This window comes from Nilaparvata lugens, chromosome 6 (genome assembly GCF_014356525.2).
Source record: "Nilaparvata lugens isolate BPH chromosome 6, ASM1435652v1, whole genome shotgun sequence".
NCBI lineage: Eukaryota > Metazoa > Arthropoda > Insecta > Hemiptera > Delphacidae > Nilaparvata > Nilaparvata lugens.
The window spans coordinates 41,130,618-41,142,964 of NC_052509.1; the positions used below are offsets into that span (position 1 = coordinate 41,130,618).

The window sequence follows — 12,347 nt, forward strand, 5'->3', positions numbered from 1 at the left end:
TGACGAAAAAGATTTATATTCCTAAAAACAAAAAGAGCCAGTTCTAATATATAAATAGTCGGTGCAGTATGAAGGCTTTGTCCCTTAAATAAGGGTCTACAAGAGCATCTATTAGAAAAGCCATAAACTCTTTGAAGCTTTCTTTTGATACCTGAAAAGAGCATTAAACTCCGTTGTCTTGCCCCAAAAAAATGATACCAAAACGGAAGCGGGATACAAAATAGGAATGATAAAGCTGTCCTGTTGTCAACCACCCTGGAAATCAGACCGATAGCAAACGTAGCTCTACTCAGTTTATTTAAAAGTTCAGCAGAGTGTGTTTTCCACTTCATATCACTATCCAAGCATAGACCCAAAAAAGTTGCAGCATCTACCTGTTCAAGAGAGGTATCCAAGTCCAGCCGCACATTGAATTTTTCTTGAGCAGCTCTAACATGAAAAGGAACTAACTTGGTTTTACTGGAGTTCAAATTCAGGCCATTATAACTGAACCACTTATTTAGTTCCGTCAAACAGTTCTCAGCTTCCCTTACAAGAGAATCTGTTCTCTCACTTTTTATGAGTGCAGTTGTATCGCCAGCAAAGAGAGTGAGATCATAGTTCACAAATCTTAAGATGTCATTAACATATATAAGATGCTTTGGAACTTTTTATTTCTAGAATGACACTTTTCCACTGAATTAGCTTTGTGCCATTCTTTATTTATTTTATTATCTGTCGGCTTCCTTGGCCATATTCTTCTTCTTCTTAGATCAACCCAAGTTGTGATGTGGACCGTGCTGATGGGTGGTACTTTTATATGGTGTCTCTAACGGTGCCTGCAAGATACCAGGAGCCCTCCTTTAGTATTTAGCCTTGCCTGGACATGCGGGGCTCTGTCTGAGTTAACTCCACTTCCCTAGCTGTTCGTGGGAACCACATGAACAAAGCAAACCCCAAGGCAACTCCAGAAGTTGCCTTGCCTTCAAACCGACGAGATCTGGTTCCTTAATCTGAATTGGGTGCTTCATGAACACAGGAGGTTCCGTTGCACTCTTATATAGAGGATATACACATTGAGAAGGCTCCTATTGATCACGACATGTATGATGCAAACTCAATCACATCATCCCAACTGGAGAGGAAGGATGAGCTTCTCAGACCACTGCTCAAAGAAAGGCAGCCATTCACGCAAAACTTCTTGGGAGAGGTGAGGCTTTTGACCCTGAAAAGTTTCGGAGGGGCAAAAAAAAACCAAGAGATCAGAGATGGGTGAGACTCCAGGCACAAATATGGGTCAAGAGGCTGAGTCAAGGGTAGCCAGGCGCCCTAGAGGCAACTTGGCGACCCCTTCCTGAGCGGAAGGATCTTCAAAGAAGGCCAGGAGTGGAACTCACGTAGGTCACGAGGAACAATCAGTCTGAAGAGACTGTCAAGCGTATCACACTAGATTGCGACAAGCAACCATGTGAAGAATGGGATGTTAGCATAGGGAAAAACTCCTGGTTCTTGTAAAGGACACAGGTATTGGTTTGCCTAACTAACATACTACTTGGGAACACAATAAGCTTCGGTTGATGTGTAGGGTTCTTTGAACCTTTGGATCCTTGAATCCATCCCATCAAAAAAAAAAAAAAAAAAAACAAAAAAAAACATATATCAGATGTATAATAATAATATATTATTAATAATAACATATAATTATCATAGCAGTGGTCCAAGAATAGAGCCCTGATGTATACTATGTTTCACCGGCAGTCAAGATGATTTAAAAACCATTCCATCAGCGCAACTTGTACCCTATGGTATCTACCTGATAAGAAGGATCTAATCCACATGAACTCAACTCTTGTTACACCACAGTGCCAAATCTTGGATAAGAGAAGATCATGGTCCAGACAGTCAAAGGCCTTCGACAGATCACAAAAGATACCAAGTACCTTCTGAGATCCATCCAAAGCACTAAAAGCATCCCTATTCCCTATTGAAACGTAACATTCTAAGAATTTCTCTTTTGCGTTCACATTATACCTTTATACCCTTTGTCAACCATCCTTTACTAGATTCATCCCGAACTCTTTCCTTGAATGTCTTCAAAGGAAATGATTCCAAGAAATGCTTTCGATAAATATGGAAGAATTTGCTGAAACCATTAAGACAAGAATCTGATCTCGTACAACTCAGCCAAGACTCCTTCTCCAACAAAGACAAAAAATAATTAATTTGAGATTCTGTAAAAAATGAATCAACATAGCATGATTCTCAGTTTTTCAGTTGGAAACGGAATAAATGAAAACTACAGAAGTAATGTTAAGAAATTTTGGACAGTTTGCAAGAGTCTACGTGGAAAGTTTGGGACCAATATATTTATTATGAAATATGAGTAAGAAAAAAAATTGAGGCACTAACCTTACAGTATCCGTCATCTCCTCCACTGTACAGAATTTGAGATGAGCTGTCAGCAAAGGCAACAGTGTTAACATCAGCACTGTGACTATTGATCTGCAACAATCACATCCAAATTCACTTTTCATTTTTAAAGAAGCAAACTAAATTTTCATCAATTGTGAATTCACTCTACTGATATCATTGTTAATGTCCTTAACATCCTTAACATTTTCAAAAAATTATCAAGAGTAGTAATAAATTTTGAAAAAATACAACAAATCCATTTAAACATAATTTCATAGATTCTCAAACTTTCCAAGCTATTACGCGACATAGATTCGAAACATTTTCAAAACTCTACTGAACCAAAAACATACAACAGATAATATTACAAAACTGTGAATGATACGTTATTTATCCATTGCTGCAGATCAACAGTAGAAGTTCTTTATACTTCTCCATCGTTTGTTTGCCTGTAATTTTGTTAATATAGTTTGACTAAGCCATTCCTTATATTATATTCCATATATAAGTATCAGATACTGTATTTGAGTCTGAGTTTCTCGGGGACTCGACATGCTGCTCGCCAAGCAACTTGAGACTTGAGTATTAAGTATCTACAGTAACCTGAGGCAGATAAAACTTATACTGAGATTGTTTTATTCTATGCTTGAGGTTAGGCCGGTTACAGAGCTCGACCCACCGTCAGTGCGAATGTACAATCCTGACCATACGCATTTATACATCAGTTTTTCAGTCTCATGCCCGGTTTCTCAGTCGTTCCATAAACTATTTATCCATTCAATAACTTTATTGAATCGATAAACATGAGAAATGCGTTTCTATAACGCTCCATAAACTTATTGAAACCATCTCTCGATAAACTATAGTGCCAAAATCCAGCCTATAAATATTTATGGAATGGGTAAATTCGTCAAATTTTTAGTTGCAATCAAAAAATTAAGTTACAAAAATTAAATTACAAAATAAAATTAAAATTAGTATAGATCACCAGTATTTTAAAAACAAAACAGGATCAAAGTTGCGCTATATTTAGCATTGATTAGCATTGATAGCCCATATTTGGTGTCAGCCATCTTGTTTTGGAGACATCAGCCAAAAGATAATATCAATACCGTAGGAAATAACCTCACAACAAGCAGCATAGAATAAGCATCCACGATTATTTTGGTTCGTTACCATGGTTGCCATTGTAACCATGTATAAAGTTTGTTTACGAAAGTGGCTGGTTTGGGATCATGCCCTGTTGCCAGATTCATTGAACAGATAAATCGTTCTAAAGATATGGATTCTATAAATATGTTTAAGAAACCAATAAAAATTTATTGAATACATAAAGTTGTTGAATCAATAGCTATAGCGTTGTTTATTGAACGAAATAGTGCCAAGATGGCTTTCATCTTCAATCCATCGTAGAGGGACTTTAAAGTTTTCACTTCCCTCAAACCGGTGATTTGAATAGAATTATTATATTCTTCTCTCACTGCATCCCATGCCATGTTTTTATCTTTTATCGAATATTTATTCTATCTTTCTTTTTATTCTCTAATACAGCTTTGTACTTTAGGCAGATTTCTACTAATTAGTCTTTTTCGACCTCTGCAAAATTCTTGCCACGGTCTCTTTTCTCTGCTATAATTGACCGAACGAAGTGAAGTCTAAGATTCAAGTCGACGGTTTGGCATTTCTCTTAATGTTTATATATTTATATGTTGCGCATTTACGGCGAAACGCGGTAATAGATTTTCATGAAATTTGATAGGTATGCTCCTTTTTAAATTGCGCGTCGACGTATATACAAGGTTTTTGGAAATTTTGCATTTCAAGGATAATATAAAAGGAAAAAGGAGCCACCTTCATACGCCAATATTAGAGTAAAAATCAGATTATAGAATTATTCATCATGAATCAGCTGTCGAGTTGATTATAGATCGCATGCCATGAAGCATGCAATTCAATATCTCAATGTAATTTCAGTATCGGTTCAGACGTTGAAAGAAGAGGTTGTTTTAGAAGTTGCTATCGGAGTGATAATAGTACTACGTACTTTTGAGCTACAACGTGTTTGAAGAAGTCTTGAAATCTGTGTTTGAATAATTGTTGTCTGCTTGGAACTGTGATTGTTATATTTGTTACGAGTTTTTATTGGACTTATTTGTTTTTAAAATGAAATGCTGAAGTGTTGCTGTTGTGATTTATTCGTCGAGGTAACAAAAATTTTAAATTGCACGACCTGTAAAAACTCATATTATTTCAAGTGCATGGGATTTTCTGAAATAAACTATAGGAAACTGTCAAAAGCAAATTTGGCTAAGTGGAAGTGCTCAGGGTGTAAAAAAATAAACTTTCATCTAGCAATCAGAAAAAACACTATAGACCTAACTAAAGAGTGCAAACAAGAAATATTAAAGGAAATATAATCTATAATATCCACGGAACTTGACGGATTTAGAGAAGAATTGAAAAAAACTAACGATACTGTATCCGAACTGCGACATTCAGTGGAATTGTTCTCAGCTAAAATAGACGATTACAATTTGTTAATAGATAACTTCAAAGCGGAGCATGGTTAAATGAAAAAAGAAAACGAAAAATTAGCTAGAAGGGTGCATGAAATGGAGGTGCAAATCGTCGAGCTACAACAGTATAGTAGGAGCAACAACCAGGAGATCCATGGTATACCACAAACACCTAATGAAGATGTCTACGGAATTATTGAGGACTTGTCAAAAGCACTCAATTTCGAAAATGATGTTTCTAAGATCGATGTAGCTCATAGAGTTCCAACAAATTACAAAAAGACTATTCCACCAATACTAAAAAGATTCAATAACAGAAGTGAGAAAAATAACTGGTTTTCTAGATATAAGCAAGTACAGAAGGATCTGAGAAAAATTCAACCACCAGGACAACTGAGAACTACAGCAGTCAATAGGAATCTTCAAGATGGGCCAGTATACATCAATGAAAATTTATCAGCATACTATCGTGGTCTTCTGATGGAAGCGAAACACTTTGCCAAGGAGAACGGATATAGATATACGTGGGTCATGAATGGGAAAATATATTTACGTAAGCAAGAAGACTCAAGAACAATCAGACTGGTAAGTCACGCTGATCTAGACAGTCTAAAGTGTGCTAGTAGATCGAACTCGTCGGTAAAAAACAATAATGAACGTAAGTAATACAGCACACATGCTTTGATGTCAGTTAATTGCCAATAGACTTTCATATTTTTATGTCAGCAATAGAAGAAATATATAATTTACTAGATAAGTTAGAAATAAAGTTAACTAATGAAATAGAAAACTACATAGATTACTCACCGTCAGCTAGAAATCAATTGAATATTATAAATATATTTCATATGAATATAAGAAGTATTTCAAAAAATTTTGACGAACTGGTGGTATTTTTGAATGATTTAAAATTTGATTTTGATATAATTATCTTGACTGAGACGTGGATATGTGAAGAATCTCTATTTGAATATAAAATAAAGGGTTATAGAACATTTAACAAATGCTCCAGGTTAAATAAGTGTGATGGCATTTGTATATTTGTTAAGGAGGAGGTCATGTTTGAGATTTATTCAATAGATATACAAGAGGCTAACTCGTTAAGTTTGAATGTAGAGATAGGCAATATCAAATTACTGATAATTGCAGTTTATCGCTCCCCTAGTGGTAATGTTGCTACATTCCTAGACAGTATTGAGAATAGCCTCCAATCAATTCAAGATAAGAATAATTGTGTCTTTGTTGGAGATATGAACATTGACTTGAATGCAAATAACAATATAACAAGTGAATATATTCATATACTAAATAAAAATGGTTTTGAATCCTTTATTAATTCTTTCACGAGAGTAACAGAAACTACACAAACTTGTATTGATCATATTTTTCTCAAGACTAATAATAATGATATAAATGAACAATCTTTTGGTAATGTATTAAAAAAAACATCAATTACAGATCACTTTTCGACTACTTTACACATCCATCTATCAAATAACAGACAGGCGAAACAAAAAAGTAGCTTTCCTATAATTGACTATGCACTACTGACTAAACGCATCGAAGACGAGGACTGGGGGTTCTTGTACTCTAATGATGACGTCGGTATTGATTCATTGACGGAATTGTTTGTGGAGGGACTTGGGTGTCATATAGAGAATTCTACAAAGATGAAATCTATTCCACATAAAAAACGAGCCTTAAAGCCTTGGATTACACCGGGTCTTATCAAGTCAATAAATGTAAGGGATTCAATGGAATTAAAACTAATTAAACAGCCATATAACACTTTATTAAAAAACAAGTTTAAAGATTATAGAAATAAGTTGAATGAATTGATCAATATCACTAAAACAAATTATTATAAAAATAAATTAGAGGAACACAAAAACAATAGTAATAAGTTATGGAATGTTATGAGGGAAATTATTGGTAAAAATGCTGACAAAGGAAATAATATCAAAATTGACCCCAATAAATTAAACAATTTTTTCGCAAATGTAGGTAGAGAATATGCTAGTAAAATTCCGGCTATAAATGAAGATTGTGATGAAATTTACAACGACCACTTCCCATTAATAAACGAACATTTTACCCTGAATCCTGTTACGAGTGATGAGATTGAATGTATTATAAAAAATTTGAAGAATTCAGCAAGCCCCGGACTAGACCATATCAATAATATTACAATAAAGAAAATATCTACTTGGATTGCAGAACCTTTATGTTTTATCATTAATAAATGCTTTGAGGCTGGTACATTCCCGATTTGCTTCAAGACAGCCAGAATTAAACCGCTTTTCAAGTCAGGTAACGTTGATCTTCCGGAGAATTATAGACCCATAAGTTTAATCAGTAATCTAGCAAAAATAATGGAGAAAGCAATAAAAACTAGATTGATGGGTTTTATAAACAATCACAACATAATTCATAAGGATCAATATGGCTTCCAAAGTAAAAAAAATACTGAGGATGCTCTGGCCGCCTTTACAAATGAAGTTTCTGATCCATGTCTTCCAATAACAACAAATGCCTAGCTATAATGATTGACCTGGCAAAAGCCTATGATACCATACCCCACAATAAATTACTAGAAAAATTGGAGAGATACGGGATTAGAGGACTCCACCTTGAATTATTTAAGAATTATTTAAGTGATCGGACACAATTAATATCTGATAACAACAGTTACAAATCAAATACTACAAAACTTAACGACTTTGGATTACCACAAGGTACCGTCTTGTCCCCGATTTTATTTTTATTCTATATCAACGACATCTTTAAACTAAATATTGATAGTTCGAAAATAATTTCCTTTGCTGACGATACGGCTGTAATAGTTAAGGACCGCTCATGGTTAGAGACGTACTCGAGAGCAGAAAGAGTAATATCCATTGTTAAACAATGGCTTGATATTAATACATTGAGTATATAAACATCAAAAACTAAATATATTACATTTTCTCCTACAATAGTTGGTTAACCAAATGATGCTATGAATTTAAAAATACATACAAATTGTGATTTTGAGAAATGGAAGGATTGTGCATGCCCTCAACTAAAAAATGAAAAATCTATAAAGTATCTGGGCATCATGGTTGATTGTAACCTTAAGTGGGAGCCTCATATAGAATATATTTGTAAACGCTTAAAATTTATTTCCTTTATCTTTTATAAAGTCCGTAACATATTAGACATTAAATTACTTAGGGTCCTTTACTTTGCCTATGTTCAATCGGTGCTGCAATATGGGTTAGTGGTATGGGGAGGAGCGTATGATGTTTTCATGAATAAAATTTTTACATTTCAAAAAATGATAATAAAAGCAATTCTTAATAAGCCAAGGGCTTTTTCTAGTAGTGAAGCATTTGCCGAATTTAAAGTGATGACAGTACGTCAAATTTATATAAAGAAACTTCTCTATTATGCATGGATGAGGAAGGAGGAATTTACAGTGAATAATAACGTTTCTATGTATAACCTGAGAGTTACATCTCATAACATTTATAATATTAACTACTCAGATTTGACAATAGTGCGAAGACAATTGGGGTATCTTAGCTCAAAAATAATAAATATCATGCCAAATGCATTGTCAGAATATCTTTCTAATAGGGGTAGACAGAGGATGGAACAGATAAATAAGTGGGTGATACAAACATTTTTCTTCGACATCAGTCAAATATTATAATTACTAGTAATTTATTGTTAACTTCGATTTTTTGTAGCTTTGATTATTAATAAATAAATTTTTATATTGTGTAAACAGCTGATACTCTCACTCAGCGGTCAGGGTTTTGCCCTTGCTGGGTGGTGCCATATAATTTTAATTTATTTGTAAAATAGCATAATATATTATTATAATCTAGAATATTTCTTTTGTAAGTTTTTTATTTTGTATTTTGTTTTTATGGGCAATAAAGATGTTTAAAAAAATAAATAAATAAAAAATTGATGAAAAATCCGCAGCTGTGTAGACTATAAATTGCATGCCTCATTGAATGCAATTTTTATGCACTATCAAATAGGATGCAAAGAACTTATAACAGCTTGTCTGGGCGCCTAGATGTTTTCTGGTTTTCTCGCGTTAAATTCCGGAAAGCGTTATTATGATAATAATTAAATCTTGTGTAAGAATGATCTGATCGAATAAATAGTTGGTGCATCAGTGTGGATGTGCATATGGTTTGGGATGTCGTTCAATTATATGTTATTTTATTCTATTGATAAAATTTTTGTTCATTGTTTGTTATTATATTCTTTAATTTTTATAAGTTTTGGAATTTTGAATTCTCAATTTGTTTTATTTTTGCTTTTTTCATAAGTATTTGAAATCTTTGTATTTTTCATTTTTAAATTGGGTGGTATTTTCGTTGTTTGTATTATTTATTATTGCATAATTTCGTATTATTTTTCTTTTTCCTTTTGTATCTGTACAATTTTAATTAAGGAGACATATTTGGGGAAACCCGTTGTCTCCATTGTGAATAAATAAATTAATTAACTATTGATTGCGTGCAATAGCGCATGCAATTAATAACTAAAATAACATAGTATTGTCTCTCGAACTTTTTCTGCTTTGAACTCAGTCTGTCCTGTTGACAGTATGTCTTGAAGGATATTAGCTTTTGATGTTATCATTTTTGATACACCAACCCCAACAGCCATTAGCCGTTTTTACACCGATATCTCGCCGACACGACATACAGACAGGATTTACTCTGATGGACAGTATAAGATGAGGCTGCGGTTTATAACTGCGCGAGGTCTACTGTTCACAGAACTACTAGTATTTTTGATTCTAAAAAATTAATTTTCATCAGATAGAAAGATCATCACGAAACTGGTATATGATATCATATGAAATACAAATTCAAACGTGAATTGAGTTTGTTAACATTTAAAACAGTTGACATCTGGTACTTGTGGATGAGAATACTGCGTGAGATCTACTGTTGACAGAGCTACTAGTAAATAATAACTCATGAAAAATGTCAGTACCGTAGGAAATAACCTTCAACTTAAACTTCACAACAAGCAGCAAGGAATAAACAACCAAGATTTAGTTGGTTACCATGGCTACTATATAAAATTTGTATACGAAACTGGCCAGTTTGGAATCATGCTATGCTGCCAGATTCATTGAACAGATAAATCGTTCCATAGCTATGGATTCTATAAATAATTATATTTAAGGAACCAATAAAAGTTTATTGAATCGATAAAGTTAATGAATCAATAGCTATAGCGTTGTTTATTGAACGACTGAGAAACCGGGCATCAGAGCTCTCCTGACGAACGAACTGATCTGACTCACAAAATGGACGCGTTTACAAATTGTTTAATTTCAAAACCTTGACTCTTATAAAACTTCTTAAGCTATGTTAGTATTTTATAATAAATGTACCGTGGAAAATAATAATATTATTATTTTTTCTAATAAGAAAGTTGGAAATAGGTGAAGAAATGTGTAGAAAATTTCTGATTTCAAATAATTATGATTTATTCATTAATTGAATTCATTCATTATATTATTCAATTCAATATCAGCTGATTGTCGGACAGAGGTGTCAGCGCAGTAGTTATGGCGCGTTCGGGCAACTGTTCATTACTAGATTAGATTAAATATTTATTAAGCCATAAACAATACAAGAAAGTACAGGCCAAGTCATTATTTACAATAATTTAAAAAGTCAAAAGACAATATTTACAATAAATTGTAAAACAATACACAAAATCTATAAAAAGATATCACAAAGACTTAACATATATCGTCAGAATAATTCAAAATAGCCTAAAGAATGTCAATGTCATATGAATAAGCATGTCACAGCCAGCAATCCAACCACGTGTATTAAATACTACAGACATTATGAAATAAACAATATTTATCGATCAGTGAGGAACTCTTCTACACTATAATATGCTTTCTCCGCAAGAAAAGTATACAGATCTTTTTTAAAAGTTGCAGATGACATGGACAGAGATCTAGGTAGCTTATTTAATAGTCTCAGACCATAGGTCCGAGGGTCTTTGTCGGAGAACTTCAATCTATGCTGAACAATACATGGATTGCCACTACCTCGTGTATTATAGCCATGCATATCAGAATTAGTTTTGAATGAGTCTAAGTTATTAGCAATAAAAAGAACAACTCTGTATATGTAAATACATGGTAAAGTTAGAATTTTTAAATCTATGAAGGCATCTCTACAGGGGTGATTGTAATCAAGCTTAGCCAAATACCGTACTGCACGCTTCTGTAAAATGAAAATTTTTAGAGTGTTTCCAATAGATGTACTTCCCCAAAGCTCAATACAATAGACAAGATGAGTGTAAATCAGAGAAAAGTATACAGATTTTGCTACGTTTAATGGTACATACTTTACAATATATCTTAAGACAAAGAGTCCCTTACTAATTTTACCCACCACCCTATCCACATGCTCATTCCATGACAATTTGTCATCGACAGTTAAACCTAACAAATTAACTACATTAGCATTTTCTACAATGCTGTCATTTATAAAAATAGCTGGTTCAAAAGGATGTGTCTTCTTTAAATCAAATTGAATTGCCAGGCTTTTACTTGGATTCACAGAGAGGGCGCATTCATTAAAAAACTGCACAACTTGATTTGTGAATAAGTTTGATGTGATCTCAAGGTCAACAATATTTTTGCTATGAAATAACAAGGAAGTATCATCAGCATAAAGTGTGATATCCGAGATTCTGGGAATTGAGAGCTGCAAATCATTAATATAGAAAACAAACAGAAGAGGTCCAAGTATGGATCCTTGAGGGACTCCAGTGCTTATATTCAATCTATCAGAGCTCGCTCTATATCCTCCATTGCATACACTAACGTATTGCATCCTATTGGACATATATGATTTAATCAATTTGCCAGCAACACCCCTCACACCCAGCGAAAAAAGCTTTTTCAAGAGAATATTGACATTTACGCTATCAAAAGCCTTAGACAAATCTAGTAGTACCCCCTTTATCAATCTCTTCTATAACATTTCCAATAAATTTTATTGCAGCTGTAGTTGTTGATTTGCCCTTTACAAAACCATTCTGACATTCACTCAAAAGTTTAAATTTTTCCAGATAGTTTAAAATTCTATTATGAATAATTTTTCCAAAAATTTTTGAGAGAACAGGTAATATAGATATGGGCCTATAATTTGTTTTGCTAGCTCTATGTCCTTTTTTGAAAATGGCTATGACTTTGGCTATCTCTACAACTGTGAACGCTTCTATTTGCTTCAATAGCGCGTCAGTCGACCGATGGAACGGATGCGCACAAGCTCGACCGATGTTAAAGAATATTTTTTTTGAATGGTCTTCGTACGCAGTGTAAAACGTGGTACTGACCGTGCGCATGCGTGTGGTCAGTCTTGCTCTGTACGGATACATGGAACATCTATGGAC

At 33.7% G+C, this 12,347-nt stretch overlaps 1 protein-coding gene across 1 annotated transcript in view; it reads right to left on the bottom strand.

Annotated features, from left to right (window-relative positions):
- The window catches only part of LOC111049795 (DDB1- and CUL4-associated factor 11), a 60,400-nt gene that overhangs the window by 10,828 nt on the left and 37,225 nt on the right, over positions 1-12,347 (bottom strand). Inside the window, exon 7 of the mRNA XM_039430809.1 lies at positions 2,389-2,481. Within this exon, the coding sequence (XP_039286743.1) occupies positions 2,389-2,481 (93 nt within the window). The remainder of the gene's footprint in view (positions 1-2,388; positions 2,482-12,347) is intronic.